This window comes from Pseudorasbora parva, chromosome 14 (assembly GCF_024679245.1).
Source record: "Pseudorasbora parva isolate DD20220531a chromosome 14, ASM2467924v1, whole genome shotgun sequence".
In the NCBI taxonomy this organism is placed as follows: Eukaryota; Metazoa; Chordata; class Actinopteri; order Cypriniformes; family Gobionidae; genus Pseudorasbora; species Pseudorasbora parva.
The window spans coordinates 14,296,783-14,319,104 of record NC_090185.1 but is presented as its reverse complement, the minus strand read 5'-3'; the positions used below and the strand labels follow the sequence as shown (position 1 = coordinate 14,319,104).

At 41.7% G+C, this 22,322-nt stretch overlaps 1 protein-coding gene across 2 annotated transcripts in view; it reads right to left on the bottom strand.

Moving 5' to 3' along the window:
* Positions 1 to 17,211, bottom strand: part of LOC137040136 (NLR family CARD domain-containing protein 3-like) — a 129,288-nt gene extending 112,077 nt beyond the window's left edge. Inside the window, exons 1-7 of one of the 2 annotated variants that reach the window (XM_067415551.1) lie at positions 17,079 to 17,211; positions 15,014 to 15,100; positions 14,128 to 14,263; positions 12,114 to 12,218; positions 4,486 to 4,590; positions 1,485 to 1,536; positions 69 to 264 (exon numbers count right to left, since the gene is read on the bottom strand). In XM_067415551.1, coding sequence (XP_067271652.1) covers positions 69 to 264; positions 1,485 to 1,536; positions 4,486 to 4,590; positions 12,114 to 12,218; positions 14,128 to 14,150 — 481 coding nt within the window. In that variant the 5' untranslated portion in view covers positions 14,151 to 14,263; positions 15,014 to 15,100; positions 17,079 to 17,211. The remainder of the gene's footprint in view (positions 1 to 68; positions 265 to 1,484; positions 1,537 to 4,485; positions 4,591 to 12,113; positions 12,219 to 14,127; positions 14,264 to 15,013; positions 15,101 to 17,078) is intronic. The other variant, XM_067415552.1, reaches the window with a different exon arrangement.
* Positions 17,212 to 22,322: the final 5,111 nt, after the last annotated feature.

Sequence of the window (22,322 nt, the reverse complement as noted above, 5' to 3'; positions counted from 1 at the left end):
TGTTTTAGTCTTAACATTTTCATGTTCTCTACATTTAAAAGTCTTACAGATGGTCATGAGTCTCTTACCTTCTAGAGTATGAGCAGCTTCATCTTGCTTCATCTCTCTCAGGTTGTGTAGTGTGAGATCAAGAGCTGCTTCTTTTATAAGGCATCTGTTCTGAGTAAAGTCCTGCACAAAGTATTGTGTTTTCTCTCTTTGCAAAATTTTCTTAAAGTTTCCCAGCTCATTCTTAATAAATGTGATTATTTTACTCTCAAGATCCTACAAACAGACCAAGACAAACAACAGAATAGCAAAATGTAACCAAATCCACATCCATATTTGGCCAAAACGATTTATTAAAAACATTTGTAAATAAACCAGTTAAAAAACAAAATGTTTGTATTTTTTTGAAAGTATTTTTGCAAGAAACATTGTTCAGTAATGTATTTGTTTGTTATTATAAACCAGGGCTCTAGACTCAGTCTTCCCACTGGTCGCAGCGACTTACAATTTGGTCACACATGTTGATGAATCATTTTCTTTATTTGTATATGCTGGTTTTGCATTGATATAAAGATTAACAGTGACTAAAAGCTTGATATCTGCAAAATACTGTATATTAATCTAAACATTGTTTCTAACAGGCATACATTTAAAGAAAATGTTTGCTAAAATATTATCATATATAACAAAAGTATTATTGCCATGGGTTATTATTGTATTAAATAGTATTTCCATAGTGACGTATCATGCTTGTCACGTGACACACCGCAGCCACAATATTGTTGTATGACAGATGCTTTTATTTAGTTTTTCCTTTTTTATTCAAAATAATCACAGACTTATTGGCTATGTCCTATGTCCTATGTCCGATTCTCTAATACATGTAAGTGAGTGTGTTTTGTTGAAAACTTTATAATGATCATGTTAGTTGATATACAATGTGTGATGGGCTCCGCCATGTTAGTTTGCCCCAAAGTTCAGAGAATAATATCTGTCGGATTTACACCATGTCAATTAATCCTCTTCTTCCGATACATGAAAGTAAGTGGTTGGTGAACTTGGAGAAGAATAGAGTAAACTTTATAGTTTCTTGCACAATGTGTATGTGATATAAATAAAACACTTTGTCAGATTATATTTGTATGGATTGTAATTGCTGCTCCCATTGACAATAGAGTGTATTTTACAAACCATAAATGTATTGTTTTGCTAGTACTGATGTGTATTTAAATGTCTGAAACCTAAAATAAACCTTATGTAGTTGAAAACACTGAATAGTTGTCATACATGTCATGGGCTCAGTGCCAGCCAAATCACGTAAGCACATTTGAATTTAGCAGATTAGCAAGTAACAAAACCATCTGAACATTGTGCACTCACACCAATACGACCGTGTGAAATTTGAACTCGCACATAATCAAAAATTATCACATTTGCAACCATTTTAGTTGCAGTCTAGAGCCCAGTAAACATGTATACAAATGTGTTTTTCCTACCAGGAAGATTGACAGGAGATTGTCTGTGAAATTCTTGTGGTTCCTTCGAAGCCTGTTAGAGAATAAATAATACACTGCATTTTCAGAAAACATATTAGAGAAATCACTTGCAAACATTTCTTTAACAAAGAGAAAACGAAAGCAATAGCTGCTTGTTGGGAAGTTTTTGTGTCCCTAAGCTGTACCCTCGAAGAAAGGGCCACACCCCTCTTAGCTTGTTCATTTGCCTGTTAGCCCCTAGTTCCCCCAACCAATCTCAAGCCAATCAGGACTCTTTCACAGGCTTTATTAGCTGCACCTGTGCCATGCAGAGGACTGATGCTGCATCCCAATTCGCCTAAACGTATGTACTCTTTTTGTGAAGAAAAAGTACATACTTTTGAGAGCGTAGCAGAAAAGAATGCAAGCTCCGGGACATACTACTTCGTCATCTTTAACGGACTCTGTCGCTTAGTTACGTGCATCCCGTCACCGTTTAACTGACCTGTCAATCATCACAAAGTTCAAATCCTCCAGATTCAGTCAGTTTAATTTCCTACCATATCGGAGAGAAATGTAGCCATGTAGAAATGTAGATCTGCCATGTGTGTGTCTTTAATGCAGAGACTCGCCTCATGTGTTTGCAGTTTAAATATAATGAAGCATTTAAAAGTCAATGGCCAAACGTGTAATTACAAAAGTTCACAATGCTGCTGCAGGTGAAATATAATGTAGATAGCACTAAATAAATATATTTTGTCAGGTTAAATACTGTTAGATGGTCACTCAAACCCCTTCATCTAAACCTCACTTCTTAACCGTCAGACTCGCACATCCGTCATGTTTGTAGTTTTTTAACGCTTTTTATCCACATTTGTAGTTCTGATCGAATCCTCGTCCAACTCGCAATGGGTTGTCGGCAATATCAGCCGTCAGAGTGTACATCGATCCGGAATTCGGATTCGGACCGGAAATAGTAAACCATCCGGGTATCTTTGGAATACTCTCTAGTACGATTTGTAACATACTAATTCTATTTTTGAGTGCTATTTAGTATGGATAGAATGCAAATTGGGACGCAGGGAGAGTTTCATTCCATTATTGCCTGTGAATTCAATGTATCATTTGTAGTTGCCTTGTACCTGATTTGGCATTGTTTATTGGGAAACTAAAACACTGTATTTCTCTGTTGCCTTGTAGAAACCACACACACATGCATACATATGCATACACAATACCTGCTTAAATGTTCAATAAAGACTATATACCTGATTTGAATAGACTGGACCCGTTCTTACCGATAGCCCCACTGGTTTCAAGATAGCTACCCAAGCATTCCCCCTTACTCCTTTTCACTGTTTAAGTTCACACTGTTAAAGTGTAGGATTTATTTAATTAGTCTCTTAATGTAATATTTTATATCCTATAATCAAATATCACATGGGCTGGTCAATATAAGTAAATTCTGCACTGACAACAGGTATTTTAATATTAGGGCTTCATGATATTGGAAGAAAAAAAAACTTACATCGCAATTTTGTTTTTCTGTGATATATTTATGTTGCGATATTATAAAAGCAATTTCACAAGCTGATTTTAATATCTCTATTTGAAAAGAATTAATCATTCTAGAAAAATTGGGGTGATTTCGTAGGGGAGTGAATCTGCATAGAAAATTACAAGCATAGATAAATACAATAGAAAGATACAACAGTAAAGTGACAACAGTGAAAAACAGCTGTGGGTATATTAGGCTGCTGTCCCTTTAAGATGATTACACAGACAATTCTGCATTTAGATGCTGTCAGTGTGGCTCTGTGTGTGCGCACAGAAAATTGCATGCAAGTTCCAGTCCTCCTGCGCTTTATGCCTGACTCGACTTATAAACACAGACAAATAATAAACTTTCACTCTATGATAGTTAAATGAATCACATGGATCAACTACAATCCCTATTCTTGACATAACACATCCTGAGATGTGACTATTGCAGATGCACACATCACCATATTGATGTTAAAACTATTTATTACACGGCTCTGTGAAATACTTGATTCTGATGGGTCAATCGTGCATTCCAGCGGTACGTTATTCCCAGATAACACCCGCCCATCCGGGTACTACAAGTTATCTTGACCGGTACTACTTCTATGCTTAACGCTGGCACCATCTTGTGGCTTAAACAGCCATGGCTACAATGGAAGACTTCGAGGCGGTTTCCTTTATAAAGTTTTAAATATGGATATTCTTCTTACACAAACGCATCGATTCGAATCAGAAGGCTTTATTAACCCATCAGAGCCGTGTGGAGCATGTTATTTGACGGACAGCTGCATTTTTTATGGACTTCAAACACAACTACAACTACTGCTCGGATTTTTAAATATAACTCCGATTGTATTTGTCTGAAAGAAGAATGTCATATACACCTATAATGACTTGAGGGTGAGTAAATCATAGGCTTGGTTTCATTTTTGGGTAAACTAACCCTTTCAGCATTCATTTTCAAGGGCATATGGCAAATCTTCAGCAATAGATAAAGGCTTAAAGCAGGTTGGAACTGTTTTTCTTCACGGAAGCTTTGCGTAAGAGCTAATAAAATATTTAATCTCAAGACAATATCTTGTGTCTAATTTATTTGAGACTAGCCGTGTAATAAGTGGGATAATGTACACCCAGCCGGTTGTTATAAACCCTGACAGAGTGATCAGGACCCCGACGCGAAGCGGAGGGTATTCCAAGCGATAACAACCGGCTGGGTGTACATTATCCCTTACATATCATGCAGCCCTATTTAATATGCTTACCACAGTTATATCAGCGCACCACAATTAAATGGATATTACAAATATATATATTTTTTGCTGATGTTCTTAATCTGCTCTATTTAACTTTTTAGAGGACTGCTGTTTGAAAAATTTGAATGTTATTTATTTTGAATTATAACGATTTATGATAAATATTAACTGAAATATTTTCCAACAGTCTGTGTGTGACCAAAAAGAAGAAACACATGAAATACCTTTTGTGAGGTGATCGTGTTTCCTCACTGAAATCTGGTCCATCATCTTTAGAATTGTCACTCTTCACAGACACAGAGCTGGATACATGTGAGCCTGATCTTACACTAATGACACAAAGAAAAGAAATATTTACAGAACAATATTACAGAACAGAATTATTGGAAAAGTTTTAGTGTTGCAAACAGTAATTAAATGCAGTATAGCCATGCATTTTGTCCATCTATGACTGAATGGATGGAAGAACATATTCATGTTTGGTTGCATGATCTATTTTCCATGGTGAATTTTTGTCTCCTAGTGGCTTCCTGTGTAAATGAGTTACTGAAAAGAAGCTCCAGGCAGAGTTCAATAAAGAGGAAAGCAGACTAGGAGACAATGTGTTCTGTGAATTTTTGTTTTATTTAGTAAATTTCTTTCTCAAATATCTTAGTAGGAATTAATACAATGCTCTAACAAAACAAAACTAAAAACCCCCACATGAACTACCTTTGAGTAGCTGACGGCGTTTCCTCACTGAAATCTGGTCCATTCCCTTTTGAATTGTTACTCTTTACAGACACAGTGTCACAACCGCTGGTGAAGATCCCACCGTCGGCCATCAGAGGTCGCGCTCACCAGAGTACTAACTCACTCACGGACTTCATTTCCCATAATCCCACATGCCGGGACTGATTACCATCCACCTGTTCCCCATCAACTGGCCTATATATTCTCTGAGCACACACACACACACTGCGAAGTCTTGTTCTGCCCCGGCGACATTTCTGAGCGTTTTCCCATTGTTAATTCTGATCTGCCTGTTTACGAACCTGCCTGTTTATCGACTCTGATTCTTGCTGCCTGCCATCTTAACCTGTGTTTGCCTGGACTCTGGTTATTCGACTGTTTGCTGCCTGCCCTGACCCTTGCCTGGTATGATTAAGATTTACGCCTTGCCTGTGATACTACTGCTAATTCTTGGCTACCGACCTCCGCCTGTTATTACTGTGAGTTTGTGTGTTTCCAATAAACTGCACATGGATCCCAATCCACCTGAGTCCTCGTTACAGAAGACTTCGCCAAACACAGATCCAGCAGACTTCTCTCGCTTCACACAAGAGCTCTCCTTACAAGCCAGCCAGCTAATGATGCATCACCAGCAACTCACACGATTGACCAGCATGACGGAGGAACTGGTTAAGGCCGTGCAGAGCCTCCATCTTACACCAGCAACGGCCGATGCACCATTACCACGCCAAGAGCCACCAACCGCACCTGTTACAACACCAACGAGCAGCCCACGTCTGGCGTTCCCTGAAAAGTTTGACGGCACCCCGGCCAAATGCAAGGGATTTTTAATGCAGTGCTCCATCTTTCTGGCCCAACAACCAACCCTGTACTTCACAGACTCTGGTAAGATTTCACTAATCTGTTCACTGCTCACTGGGAAAGCACTTGACTGGGCAACAGCAGTCTGGGACGAACGAACCCGCGAGAGCACTACATATGCCAACTTCATTCAACGCCTACGCATAGTTTTCGACCATGCTGAGGGAGGACGAAACGCAGGTGAACAGCTGCTCGCCCTCCGGCAAGGGAGATGTACGGCAGCAGAATTTGCGCTCACTTTCCGCACCCTAGCAGCACAAACCGTGTGGGTAGAGGACACCTTGAAAACCCTGTTTCGCCAAGCCCTCAATGAGGAACTACAGTCAGAACTCGCATGCCGCGATGAGGACAAGAGTTTGGATCAATTCATCGAACTGGCGATTCGCATTGACAACCTCATCCGCTCTCGCCGAGGACCACGAAGTGGTGGCAATCCGATGCTCTCTCAGCCCCTCGACAACAGTGATGAACCAATGCAAATTGGTCACACACACATCTCTTCTGAGGAACGAGAGCGCCGCATCCGAAATCATCTGTGCCTCTACTGTGGTCTTTCCGGACATCGCAGAGCCGAGTGCCCGACCCGACCATCGCAACCACAGCCCCGCCGGGTGAGTTTGCTCATTTCCACTGTTTCTCACCACAACTGCCTAGATTTTCCAGTCACAGTAACCTACCAGTCTAAAGTAATTACAACCCAGGCATTAATAGACTCTGGAGCTGCAGGCAACTTCATTGATGAAGGTCTGGTTCGTCAACATGAAATACCGCTAAACCCATGGAACTTTCCTCTGGCAGTGGCAGCGCTAGGTGGGCGCCCTCTGGGGACCGGACAAGTACAGTTCACCACCATCGATCTTCACTTACAAGTGGGTGCTCTACATACTGAATCCATCCAGTTCTACGTCATTCATTCTCCACACAACCCGATTATTCTGGGCTTCCCCTGGCTACAAGACCACAACCCGCAGATCTCCTGGCAGGATAAGCAGATCACCCAATGGGGTCCTTCATGTCACTCCCGCTGCATCCGTTCTGTCAGGCTACTACCCATTCGATCTACCAGCATGCACCACACCAAGGACTCCACACCAGGTATTCCTTCGGCATACGCGGACCTCTTAGAAGCCTTCAGCAAGACCAAAGCCTCACAACTATCTCCTCATCGCGACACAGACTGCGCCATCGAACTGCTACCTGGTACCACTCCGCCTAGGGGTCGCATCTTTCCTCTGTCCGAACCGGAGGATCTAGCAATGAAAACATACATTCAAGAGGAGCTGGCCAAGGGGTTCATCCGACCATCTACCTCACCGGCTGCTGCGGGATTCTTCTTCGTGGGGAAGAAGGATGGAGGCCTTCGTCCTTGCATCGACTACCGTGGGCTTAACGATATAACGGTCAAGTTCAGATATCCTCTGCCACTGGTACCCGCTGCCTTAGAACAACTTAGATCTGCCAAAGTATTTACCAAGTTGGACCTTCGGTCTGCCTATAACCTCATTCGCATCCGGGAGGGTGACGAATGGAAAACGGCATTCTCCACTAGTAATGGGCACTATGAATACCTCGTCATGCCCTTCGGCCTGTCCAACAGTCCATCGGTGTTCCAATCCTTCGTCAACGACATCTTTCGAGACCAATTGCATCAATGTCTGGTGGTATACATCGACGACATCCTCATCTATTCAAACACCATGGAAGAACACATTCAACACGTACGAACGGTCTTGCAGCGCCTCATCAAGCACCAGCTGTACGCCAAGTCAGAGAAATGTGAGTTTCACCAAACCTCAGTAACATTTCTTGGTTATGTCATTAGCCCAGAGGGAGTGGCGATGGATGAAGGAAAGGTTCGGGCAGTCGTGGAATGGCCTCAACCCACCACTCTGAAAGAGCTGCAAAGATTCTTGGGGTTCGCCAACTTCTACAGGCGCTTTATCAGAGGTTACAGTTCAGTCGCTGCACCACTCACTTCCATGACAAGAGGAGGAGGCAACAAGCTACAATGGTCTGCCGAGGCCTTGCAAGCATTCAGTAACCTGAAGAATAGATTCACATCGGCACCCATCCTGCACCACCCGGACCCTCAACTACCCTTTGTGGTGGAGGTGGACGCCTCTAACACGGGAATTGGCACCATTCTCTCACAACGGCAAGGTAACCCGCCTAAATTATTCCCCTGTGCTTTTTATTCCAGAAAATTGTCAACAACGGAGCAAAACTATGACGTGGGCAATCGCGAACTTCTAGCCATGAAGGCAGCTTTTGAGGAGTGGCGTCATTGGCTTGAGGGAGCGAGACATCCATTCCTGGTGCTGACGGATCATCGCAACCTTGAGTACTTGCGCTCAGCCAAGAGACTAAACCCCAGGCAAGCTAGATGGGCACTCTTCTTTACCCGATTTGATTTCTTTATCACCTACATTCCAGGTTCCAAGAACATCAAGGCAGATGCGTTGTCACGTCAGTTTGACAGCGCTCCACAGGATACCTTGCAAGACCCAATTATCCCACCCACCCTCATCGTCGCTCCAGTTCAATGGGACATCATGTCAGAGATTGCACAAACACACGAGCAGAACCCGCCTCCCGCTGCATGTCCCAACGATCGTACCTTTGTGCCGCCAGGGCTCAGGGAGAAGGTAATTCGATGGGTACACTCCTCTACAAGCTCCGGTCACCCGGGAATCACCACGACAACCAGGCTAATAAGGAACCGATTCTGGTGGGACTCGTTACAAGCAGATGTTGCAGACTTCGTCAATGCTTGCCACACATGCGCCGCAGCAAAGACCCCTAAACAACTCCCAGCAGGTCTATTACAACCACTACCCATCCCTCAGCGTCCATGGTCTCACATAGCTATCGACTTCGTTACTGATCTACCTCCATCTCAAGGTAACACCACTATACTAACTGTGATTGATCGGTTTTCCAAAGGATGTCGACTAATCCCTCTACCTAAGTTACCCACAGCCTTCGAAACTGCTGAACACCTGCTTCAATACGTATTCAGATACTATGGTCTTCCAGAGGATATTGTCTCGGACAGAGGACCTCAATTTACGTCAAGGGTATGGTCAGCTTTCTTCAAATTGTTAAATGTTAATATAAGCCTCACCTCTGGTTACCACCCACAGTCTAATGGACAAACTGAACGCCTGAATCAGGAGATATCCAAATTCCTCAGAATGTACTGCCAGCAGAACCAAACAGACTGGAGTCGCTTCCTTCCCTGGGCGGAGTATGCGCAAAACTCTATCCTCAAACCTGCTACCAAGTTAACGCCATTCCAATGCATCCTAGGATACCAACCACCACTATTCCCATGGTCCGGGGAGCCATCCGAGGTTCCTGCAGTAAACGACTAGATTCAGCGCAGCGAGACCATCTGGAACCAAACTCATGTACATCTCCAACGAGCAATAAACAGGGTCAAGGAACAAGCGGATCGTCATCGCCGTCCTCATCCTGACTATACACCAGGACAGTGGGTGTGGTTATCCACTCGGGATCTACGATTACGGCTACCGTGTAGGAAGCTCAGTCCCAGGTATGTGGGTCCATTCAAAATAGTCAAACAGATTAACTCAGTTTCATATCGTCTAGAATTACCTGCCACTTACCGCATCTCTCCCACCTTTCATGTGTCTCTGTTGAAACCGGCTGATGGTCCGAGGGTGGAGCAAGAGTCCAGTGAAGCAGGCCCCCCACTGATGATCGTGGATGGCGAGGAGGCGTTTTCCGTGCGGGAGTTGCTAGATTCCAGACGCCGGGGGCGGCAGATCCAGTATCTGGTCGATTGGGAGGGGTACGGCCCGGAGGAGAGGTCTTGGGTCAACTCAGAGGACATTCTGGACCCCAACCTAATCAATGACTTTCATAGGACCTACCCGGAGAAACCGGCCCCACGACCCCGAGGAAGACCCCGGCGTCGGATGTGCGCCCGCGTCAGGAGCCGCTCGCAGGGGGGGGGCTCTGTCACAACCGCTGGTGAAGATCCCACCGTCGGCCATCAGAGGTCGCGCTCACCAGAGTACTAACTCACTCACGGACTTCATTTCCCATAATCCCACATGCCGGGACTGATTACCATCCACCTGTTCCCCATCAACTGGCCTATATATTCTCTGAGCACACACACACACACTGCGAAGTCTTGTTCTGCCCCGGCGACATTTCTGAGCGTTTTCCCATTGTTAATTCTGATCTGCCTGTTTATGAACCTGCCTGTTTATCGACTCTGATTCTTGCTGCCTGCCATCTTAACCTGTGTTTGCCTGGACTCTGGTTATTCGACTGTTTGCTGCCTGCCCTGACCCTTGCCTGGTATGATTAAGATTTACGCCTTGCCTGTGATACTACTGCTAATTCTTGGCTACCGACCTCCGCCTGTTATTACTGTGAGTTTGTGTGTTTCCAATAAACTGCACATGGATCCCAATCCACCTGAGTCCTCGTTACACACAGAGCTGGACTCATGTGAGCCTGATCTTAGGGTGCTTTCACACCTGCCTCATTTAGTTCGGTTGAATCGTACTAGAGTTCGTTTCCCTCTTTGGTGCGGTTCGTTTGGTCAGGTCTGATAGCAGCAATCGCACTTGGGTGCGCACCAAAAGCGGACCAAACAAGCGTGCCGAGACCTCCTTGAAGTCCAAAAATGATCAGTACTTTTGCAGTTGGTTCTGTTCGAGGTCGGATCACGTTCTCACCACAAACAACACTGTGCATTAATTATTAAGAATAATTAATGCACGCCTCTGCTTGAAGTGACGAGTGATACGCGCTCGCCGTCTGCAGTGCATTAGAATGTTGTTTTCACGTCGCATCCGCGCTTCATTATAGAAATGTATTGTTTGCATACTGTGGTAAATACACACAGTGTAGTAGATTATGGCCAGGGACAAAACTGGCCCGCGCAGTTGTCTCTCCATAGTGTTATTATACACTCTAAAAAATGCTGGGTTAAAAACAACCCAAGTTGGGTTGAAAATGCACCGACCCAACAATTGGGTTGTTTTAACCCAATGGTTGAGTTGTTCTTACCCAGCAATTGGGTTGTCCTAAGCAACATTTAACCCAACCACTGGGTTAAAACAACTCAACCACTGGGTTAAAACAACCCAATTGTTGGGTCGGTGCATTTTCAACCCAACTTGGGTTGTTTTTAACCCAGCATTTTTTAGAGTGTAGTTTGCTGGCTTTGCCTCTTCTGTTGGAATTTTTCCACACGTAAATTCTGACCAATTGAAAAGCAGTTTAGGAAATACACTATGGCCAATGAGTGATGTGGATGTTGTCATGTGCCTGCGTTTTGGTTTGTTTCAACTGGTTCGGACCAAAGCAATCAGTGTGGTATGAAAAGGAACCAAACAAGCTGAAAAATGCTAGCCTGACAAGCCAGACCCACATCAAGATATTTGGTCTGGAAACTCACCATAGACAGGGCTCAATCCGAGGGGCGGATAAACGGTTGTCTTTCAAACTCCCTCTGCACGCGATAGGATAGCGCTACAACCAACCAGAACAACGAAGGTGAAGCAGAGCTTGTTGATAGATTAAACATTCGCCATATCCGGTTGGCAAAACTCCGAACACATCTCCCCTTTTTAAGAATGACTTCAGTGCCGTTCTTTGTTCTTTTTTCTCAGAGAAAAGCTTAACTCCAAGTCTTCCAGTCAAAGCTGATTAGAAAGACCGCCGTTTGCCAGTTTCTGTGTTTACTAGAAGCACGCGCAACACGACCGTCATCATTATGGCCCCGCCCACCGACTCTATAACCGATGTGTATAGAGGCTTAAAGCAGGTTGGAACTGTTTTGCTTTGCGGAAGAGCTAATAAAATATTTAATCTCAAGACAATATTTTGTGTCTAATTTATTTGAGACTAGTAGCCATGTAATAAGCGGGATAATGTACACCCAGCCGGTTGTTATCGCAGAATAAACCCTGACAGAGTGATCAGGACACCGACGCGAAGCGGAGGGTATTCCAAGCGATAACAACCGGCTGGGTGTACATTATCCCTTACATATCATGCAGCCCTATTTAATATGCTTACCACAGTTATATCAGCGCACCACAATTAAATGGATATTACAAAAATATATTTTTTTTGCTGATGTTCTTAATCTGTTCTATTTAACTTTTTAGAGGACTGCTGTTTGAAAAATTTGAATGTTATTTATTTTGAATCATAAACTGAAATATTTTCCAACAGTCTGTGTGTGACCAATAAGAAGAAACACATGAAATACCTTTTGTGAGGTGATCGTGTTTCCTCACTGAAATCTGGTCCATCATCTTTAGAATTGTCACTCTTCACAGACACAGAGCTGGATACATGTGAGCCTGATCTTACACTAATGACACAAAGAAAGAACAATATTACAGAACAGAATTATTGGAAAAGTTTTAGTGTTGCAAACAGTAATTAAATGCAGTATAGCCATGCATTTTGTCCATCTATGACTGAATGGATGGAAGAACATATTCATGTTTTGTCTCCTAGTGGCTTCCTGTGTAAATGAGTTACTGAAAAGAAGCTCCAGGCAGAGTTCAATAAAGAGGAAAGCAGACTAGGAGACAATGTGTTCTGTGAATTTTTGTTTTATTTAGTAAATTTCTTTCTCAAATATCTTAGTAGGAATTAATACAATGCTCTAACAAAACAAAACAAAAAAAACCCACATGAACTACCTTTGAGTAGCTGACGGCGTTTCCTCACTGAAATCTGGTCCATTCCCTTTTGAATTGTTACTCTTTACAGACACAGAGCTGGACTCATGTGAGCCTGATCTTAGGGTGCTTTCACACCTGCCTCATTTAGTTCGGTTGAATCGTACTAGAGTTTGTTTCCCTCTTTGGTGCGGTTCGTTTGGTCAGGTCTGATAGCAGCAATCGCACTCGGGTGCGCACCAAAAGCGGACCAAACAAGCGTACCGAGACCTCCTTGAAGAGGTGGTCTCGGAACGTTTTCAAACGAACTCTGGAGCGGTTTGTTTGTGGTGAGAACGTGATCCGACCTCGAACAGAACCAACTGCAAAAGTACTGATCATTTTTGGACTAAACCAGCTGCCGTAGTTAGCTGCGCTGACATTGTGTGCATGACATTATTACCCGATAGATCGTTGGAAATATTTTTGGGAAGATGAGCATGTCAGTTAAGAATCTAATATAATCTCAAGACAATATTTTGTGTCTAATTTATTTGGGACTAGTAGCCGTGTAATAAGCGGAATAATGTACACCCAGCCGGTTGTTATCGCAGAATAAACCCCGACAGAGTGATCAGGACCCCGACGCGAAGCTGAGGGTATTCCAAGCGATAACAACCGGCTGGGTGAACCAAACTTCCTCACTGAAATCTGGTCCATTCCCTTTTGAATTGTTACTCTTTACAGACACAGAACAGGACTCATGTGAGCCTGATATTAGGGTGCTAAGGCCGTATCCAGTTGGCAAAACTCAGAACACATCTTCCCTTTTTAAGAATGACTTCAGTGCCGTTCCTTCAAGGAACACTAAAAGCCCTCCCTACATATCCCTATCCCTATAGTATACCCAGCTTTTATCCTAATTAAACATTTTGTTATTTTGTTAGGCACTTTATTTCCACATTTAGAACATTTTCTTATTTTTTTTTTATTGAAAATAAATGCCTTTCTGAGGTGATTTGTAATGAGAAAAGAGAGAAGCGCAAGCTCTGCAAAAGGCGGATTTGATCCTGTGTTGATTATGACAAAACAATGATACATTAGCCATATGTTTTTTTTTTATTAAATAAGGGCAATCATAACCTATTTTGCAATGTACCGTTGCCGGTCAGCAGGCGTCAATGACTCGTAATACGACATTTTTGTCATTCAAATACACACAATGTTTGCAGTGTTTTCCCCCATGCTGAATATGCCCTGAACTATGACCAGATGCCGACTGTATCTATTGTCTATAAAGCCCTGTTTGCCATTTACATTTTGACATGCTCTAAGTAAATAAAGTTTCGTTCGGTTAGGCTGTACAGGACTTAATACAAATGCTACATTAACATTTAGCACAGCTAAATATGTTTAATGTCAATTAAATAAGAAACCAGTTTTAATTTGTTTTTAACATGTGACAATCTAAAAACATTTAAAGGAAGTTCTAAATTGTTTTGCACAGCATTTGAGATGGCTATGGTGAGAGAAAGCTCTTTGTTGAAAAGGCCTTTTTCTTTACAGAGCAAACCTGAAACATCAGTCGGTTAAAATGATTGTGCACAGTCTTACCTCTGTTTCTTTGATTGACTCATCTTATAGAGAAAGTCCTTTCCTCGCTTCTCTGAGAATCAGCAGCTAAACTGCCACTGAAAACAGATCAGCACTGGATCTTTGTCGCTGAAGACAATCATATGCTCATCATGATCTGGAAAAAACAATGTGTGACTGAGAATATCATGATAGTTCAGATGAAACAATTAGACAAAGCAAACAAGCAAATTATATATATAATTAATGATCTGAAGTGATTTAGACAATATTTGGTAACAGTACATATATATATATATATATATATATATATATATATATATATATATAAATCACTTTAGATCATTAAGATCACTCCTCACGACACAGAGATTAAACATTGTGCTAATACATTGAAAAGCAAACAACAGAAGTCTTGTATAGTTTCATATAGACACATTCATTAAATTTGTGTGAGCTTGTATCAATTGTTATTAATTTGATCATTTAACTTTTTTTATTTTTTATTAATTGATCATGATCCCAAAAATTTATTTAAATGTGATATACACAATGACATGTGAAACAAAACTGTATTTAGTTATACAATAGCTGATTTGTTATAAAAACCCTGTTTCCATGAAAATTGGAACATTTTGTAAAATGCAATAAAATCCACAACCTGTGATTTGTTAATTCTCAACAGCAACTCAGCCACAAAGGGGTAGGCCATGTCCCCAAATCAGCACAGTCACCAACTTTCTGCAGAGTCAATAGCTACAGACCTTCAAACTTTGTGGCCTTCAGATTAGCTCAAGAGCAGCGTGTAGACAGTTTAATGGAATGGGTTTCCATAGCCGAACAGTGCACAAAGCAAGGTCCATAAAGACATGGATGAGCGCGTTTGGTGTGAAGGAACTTGACTGACCTTTAGAGTCCTGACTTCACCCTGATAGAACACCTTTGGGATTAAGCTGTTAAATCTGCAAAGGATGGGCCAACTCCATATTAAACTCTACGGATTAAGAATGGGATGTCATTAATAGAACTGTATGTAAGAAATGTATTTCAATGAATCATAAAATGGCCCTGATATGTCAATAGACATTAAGAAATCATATTAATTTCAAATATATTACTTATATAACTGACAACTGTAGTCCGGCCAGTATATTGTCATTTAAAAGTTGTTGTTGGAGCCATCGATTGCTGTTGATGTTGAAATGTTGTGTTTTGGCCTGAAGCTCCACCCTCCACCTATCGACCAATCACTAAGTCAGTAGTGTTTGGGCATCCGGGTTGCCAGCTCTGCTCTAGTTACCACAGCTTCAGCTACAAACATTCCTGCTGCCTATCTGGCAACCTTGAGTCAGGGGGAGAGAGCAAATGACTCTGCAGTCATTTGAAAGTTATTGCAGTGCCAGTTTTGGCCACAATCTTACATACACTTCCTTTAAAGTTCATGCACATGTAAAGGCAAGTGTACCAAAACTTTTGGAAACAGAATATTCTAATTTAGCTAATTCTTGGGCACATTTCCTCAACAAATGAAATGAATCCACTGAATCCTCAGGTGCTCAGACTCCAGGAGTTTATTATTATAGCCAAAAACAGAACAGTTATGTTTAAATAGTTGAGACATTTTATGACTAGTGCTGCTCTAGTGAGTGTATAAACCTGGTGGACTGTGCGGCTCACTCAGGGATCATGATCAATGCTAATAGGGCAGAGCTGTCAGGTCCGGATTCGAACCCGGACTGTGCTATTGGGCGGTGTGGACCTATTTGGCAGATAATAACAGGAGGCAGGTATAGAAGGAAACAAATAAAGTCTTTACTTAGTATTCTTGAGAAAACAAAGGATCCAGCATCAGAGCTAAGTAGAGCAAGGCACAAATCCACACTGGATTTGCAGGCAACGGACTCCAAAAACATAAAACCAGAGATTACCAGAGAAGATTACCAGAGAAGTTGGTCAGAAGGGTCTACGCAAAGTCTTTCAGGATAGTCTGAACAAGTAAACACAAAGGCTAGGCAAGATAACTTCAAGACTGAACAAAGGTACAAGCAAATGCAAGTCTTTAAATATACATTTGTTAACACTCTAACAAGCTAGGCTCAGGGGATTTCATTGAACTGATAATGAGCAGTGAACTAGGAAGATGTGGAAGGTCTTGTGCTCTCAGTTTCCCTCTGCTGGACAGACCGTGGTGTGACAAGAGCAACAAGTGGGCAGGGCTTTTGTCTGAGAACACACTGTTCAAAAACTGCTTATTTATTGGGATTATAAAAAAAGGAGTGGGTGGATTTTTATGATTATAGGGTAGTTCGTTACACAAGCTGTGTACACACATTAATGTTCAAACATGTAAAAGTGAATTTTGCATAATAGGTCATCTTTAAATAAAGATTCAAACACAGAATACCTTTTATTATCACAAAATTATGTTCTAAAATGGACATTTTATCTTTCCCCCTTTTATTTTATTCAATCTCCCTTTTTAGCGTTATTCACTTTTACAAACTTGTTTTAACATGTGTCGTCTTCAAACAGTCGTTTAGAGACAGAACACAGACTGTCTGAAAAAGCAAAACATCTCAAACAGAGATCGCTATACTCCATCTTGTTTGTTAGTCAGTGTTTTCAGATCATCCTCAGATCAGAGTTTCTGCACATGGTGGCCAGATTGCAATTATTAAGTAAAACACCAGGCAATTTTTTTTAATCCTTTTAACAGAAAAAAGGAGGGTTCTTTTTTTGCCAACAATATTGTTGAAATAGTCACTTTTATCGTTTATTGTCTCATCATTATCTCGTCTTTTATGTGGAAAATAAAGTTGAAAATATTTTTGTTAATGAAATTAATACTACCCCCCCCAAAAAAACCTGATCTGATGTCACACAGCTTCCCATCTCGTTAAAATGAACTTCCCAGGACTTGAACGCACCATATAAAATAACAGTATTTAAAAAATAATACAATAAAAACTTACCTATGGTCTTGTTCACTAGAAAGATAAATTAGAAATATATGAAACACTTGAAATAATATCTGTCCTTTACAAAACTTATTGTTGCTTGTCACTTGATTCCAAAGCAGTCCAATCTAGAGACAAGATCTCCAAGATATTCTGCATTGTCTACTTGGACTTTGGTTCAAGTTCAAGTTCAAGAGTTTTATTTGAATTTATTTGGTAATGATTAACAATGCTGATTGGCCTTTCAGACTTTCCAGTGGACCTTGATCCCAGGCACAATTTATTTTTATTTTTTTGTAGGATTACTTGTAATTATTTAAGAAATGTACCACCAGTATGAAAATTGTGTCAAAGAAACAAGTAACACATTGAATTGAAGGTGAAATTTTGAAGTAGAAAGACTGAAATAGTATTTTTTTACAGTGCATGTCCTGTCCACGTGTTGCAGAGAAAACATCCATGAGCTCTCGAGCTTTCCGAAAATAGATTGTGGATTAAATGTGTATATACAAATGTAAGTGACTTCTAGATTTGTTAGGGTCTGTGCTTATTTGATTTGATTTTACTGTTGATGATCTGACATAATCCGGTTTGTTAGGTTATTTGAAGCTCGTCCTGTAGTTCTTTCTTAACTGTACATTCAATTTAGCCTGACAAGCCAGACCCACATCAAGATGTTTGGTCTGGAAACTCACCATTGACAGGGCTCAATCCGAGGGGCGGGATAAACGATTGTCTTTAAAACTCCCTCTGCACGCGATAGGATAGCGCTACAACCAACCAGAGCAACGAAGGTGAAACAGAGCTTGTTGATAGATTAAACGTTCGCCATATCCGGTCAGCAAAACCCCGAACACATCTTCCCTTTTTAAGAATGACTTCAGTGCCGTTCTTTTCTCAGAGAAAAGCTTAACTCCAAGTCTTCCAGAGTCGCAGTCAAAGCTGATTTGAAAGACCGCCGCCGTTCGCCAGTTTCTGTGTTTACTAGAAGCACGCAAACGCAACTCGGCCGTCGTCATTATGGCCCCGCCCACCGACTCTATACACGATGTGATTGGCCCGGCAAGAGTTAGGGGAATACAGCTCAGAAGGGTATTGAGAGTTGCTAGACAACACTCGTGGAAAGATTAAATTTTCTGCTTCTAGGGTGTGTCTAGATTTCTAGGCTACATTCAATTAGGACAAGTATAACTCTTGCAAATACATGTCACTTTAACTCACTGCTTAACTACCATAGTAAGTTGCATCGTTGAAAAAAATAAACTAGCTAGTCACGACTGTTTCCCAAAACCGTATTGTGGCAAATCTGTCATTCTACCACGCAGGTGGTGGTGTAATAAGTGACGACGGGCCGTTGAATTATTAGAAAAATAGTGCACATCCAAGGTAGGGATGCAGTCACGACACGAAGAGGAGTGGCCATTACACCTTGGGTGTGCATTATATTTCTTATAATTCAACGGACCTGAGTTATTTATTCCGCTTACACTACGGTTACCACACCTCAAGACATCGATCTGATGATATATTTAAAGAATATTTTAAGAAGATTTAAAGAATCCGAAACATCATCATAAAGCTGGTAACGGAGGCTTGAGCCGTTGATAGCGCTCTACTGCTGAATTTTTTAGATTCAATCATAAGCACGTTCTTACGTACTAGGGCATAACCGCACATGCACACTCTTCAAAAAAGGTGCTTTAAATTACTTAATTTACAAACTAAAAGACATACATTACATTTGTTTATATTCTAAATAAAAGATATAGATTGTAATTAATATCAGCTTTCTTATTTTGCTCAAGATAAGGATTTATTAAGTCCACGTCATGCTAACAAGAAACTATGCTTCTAACCACCGATCGAGATCTGTCGTTGCAAACACACAAGTTTGTGATGCTGTTTGCGAATGTTCGATGGAACTATTGTTTCAGGAAACACAGACTTCTTGAACTATGTTGATAATGGTGGAACTTGCAACCATAGTTGGCTAACAATGCTTTTGGGAAACGCACCCCAGTTAATTTCTCACGCAATCTATGTGTGTGTGCGCATTTACTGAAAAGAATTGTCTTTCGCTGCTAATTGCGCTTCAGCAGATTAAAATCACATGTTTTTAAACAGCAGCTCTAAAAAACACATCCAAATGAAAAGCTTTTGCGACTTTGCAGCACAGCAATGTCACATGAGCTCGTATACCGCGATTAGTCAAAACCACGATTTCTATAAGCTTATGTTGTTTTGGTCACTTGGCTGTATATTTTTTCTTCAGGTGCGTGCTGTTTATTTTAAATATGATGCCATACACTGATTCTTGAGATAAGGGATAAAACATGTTTTAGATGTTAAAAAATAAAAACGACTACATTATATATATAAAAAAAGTTTTTGTAGACAAAGGTCTCAGATAATGAACCATGAAATGGAATAGGCTTATTTCTAAATATTTTTTTCAAAAAAAAAAAAAAAAAGATATATATTCACTCCATAACATAATTTGTGTCAACTTAATCAGACACTCTAAAAAGCATGCTAATATAATTGAATCTATCCAAAAACAATGTAAAATCTTCAGATATGGAATATTGGTTTAAGTAAATGATCTGTTTATTTTTTGTTTGTTTTCACACTATTATGAACAACCAAGATTCTAAATTCCTTAATTCTCCTCCCTCCTTTTATTATTAAATATATATATCAATGTTCTGAGGTAATTAAGACATAATCATAGACTGGGTAAACCCAATCCGATCTGCTGTCCATTTGATTTCGCCCTGCAGCTCAGGCTGGAAACCTGTACATATTTCTATTCTGCTTCTGTTACAGTTTTGTGGTGTGCACTCACAAACTGGCTTATCCACCTGGCGCGCTATTAGCGGGTTTAACACAATGACGGATAGAGAAGCAATGGAACGTTGGTCTAATTGGCTGAAGGACTATCCGATTGTGCACATAGTCATTTGAACTATGCCTGCTGATCACGCCTCTTGTGCAGTAGAAAATACAGAGCAGACTCCCCAGACCAATGCATAGCCTAGCACAAGCAATTACTGAAAATGACTAGAAGCCTAAGCAACACAGATGACCTTAGCAACGAGTCCAATAGCCTACCCTGATAACCTGCTAAGCAAAGGCATTAAAAAGGGAACTTAGCTTAAATTCGTGAAAACATTCAGGGATGATTACATGGGTGTTGCCTGGATTTTTGATCTTGTCTTGATATCCTTTTTCATGCAGGTGAGTGCAGATCTCATCTGAATTGTTCTAGGTTCAGTTAGGCTACATTAGTATAACTTTACGGGGTTCACGTCAGCAATGATGTGAGAAGCAATGCCAACTCAGTCACTTCTAGATCAGACAGCTTACAATCAATGCAGCAAATCGCACGTTCTGTGACGTGAACTTAAAGGAAACTAAGGGGAAGGCTCATATGCAAAAAAGGAGTACATTTATTAAACAAAAGAAACAAACACAACACAAAACCCACTATGGGGAAAAACCAACTAAACATAAATAGAACCACAAACGTACCATCAGGAACTCAGAGAAACGGGAGATGTGGACATGACAAAACAATGATCCGACAAAGACTGACAAACACGCAGGGCTTATAAAAGGGGACAAATCAAGCAGGGAATGAGGGAACACAGGTGGAGCAAATTAAACCAATAATGAGATTAAAAAGGGGCCACTATAACAAAACCCACATGTGCACGAGACAGGACAGGCATGTTACATTACCACTTCCCTATGGAGCGGTTACCAGACACTCCATCAGAGCAGGGCGAGGTGGGAAGGACAGACCAGGGCGGGGCGGAGGGAATGGGGGGGACAGACCAGGGCGGGACAGGAGGAATGGGAGGGCCATACCAGGGCGGGTCAGGCAGACAAGGGAGGGACAGACAAAGGGGAAACAGGTGAAACAAAAAGTTCAGAAGGCCAGGGTGGCTCGCAGAGCTCAGGTGGCCAGGATGGCGCGGTGAGAGGCAGGAACCATGGGAGGCATTTCCTGGGCCAACAGCAGTGTCCACTGGAACTGGGACCACCGGCACACGGTCCACCGGAACTGGGACCACCGGAACTGCCTCTGGAGTTTTGGATAATGCCCTGTGCTCCTTCCAAGCATGCAGTACTGCCACCACGAAGCATCCCATCAGAGTCCTCCAGGCTCTTTGTGAACTCAGGACCATCGGAACACGGACCACCTGAACATAATCCATTGGACACAGTGATTTTGTTTTTATTAACAATAAAAACAAAATCAAATTAACGAAATTAACTCTGCCCCCTATTATGCCGCGTACCTCCTGTGTTTGGGATGCTTTTGTTCCCATTAACCTCCAGACAATAAAGGATGTGAGCTCCAAGCTCAAACCATCGTTCTGCCCAAATGATATCATTCACCCGAGATTTTAAAAATTAATCACCAACACGGTGGGTTCAGGTATGGTATCCCTTATTAACAAGTGTCTTAGCACTGGATCTGTTCCAGCCAATCTTAAAGTGGCTACGATCACTCCTTTGCTCAAGAAGCCTTCACTGGATCCTTCTGTTTTAAAAAACTACCGGCCGATCTCTGGCCTACCTTTCATCTCCAAGTTATTGGAGAAAATCGTGCTGGATCAGCTCCAACACTTTTTGTCCAATAACTCTATATATGAGGTCTTTCAATCGGGGTTTAGGACTGCCCACAGCACTGAGTCCGCTCTCCTGCGATTGCTAAATGACATTTATCTCTCCACTGACTGTGGAGACAATGTGGTTCTAGTTCTTCTAGATCTGTCGGCAGCTTTTGACACCGTTGACCACCCTACTCTGTTAGCTAGACTGGAGACGTGGGTGGGCATAAAAGGCTCTGTCCTGTCATGGTTTCAGTCTTACCTTACTGACAGAAAGTTTTTAGTAAAAATGGGAAACTTCTCCAGCTCCATGGCACCCCTGAGATGTGGTCTTCCACAGGGCTCTATTTTGGCTCCCTCTCTATTTTCTCTCTACATGCTACCGCTGGGCACAATTTTTAGGAAACGCAGTATATCTTTCCACTTTTATGCAGACGACACCCAAATTTACATTCCAAATCAAGCGCAATAATCCTACAGCACTCCACTCTCTTCATCTATGCTTAAAGGAGGTGAAGGCTTGGCTAGCTCAAAATTTCCTATTCCTTAATGATGATAAGACCGAGGTCATTGTTTTCAGCCCAAGTGAAAGGTCCCAGTACACATGCCCAGACTTGGGGAGTCTATCTCCTTTTAAATC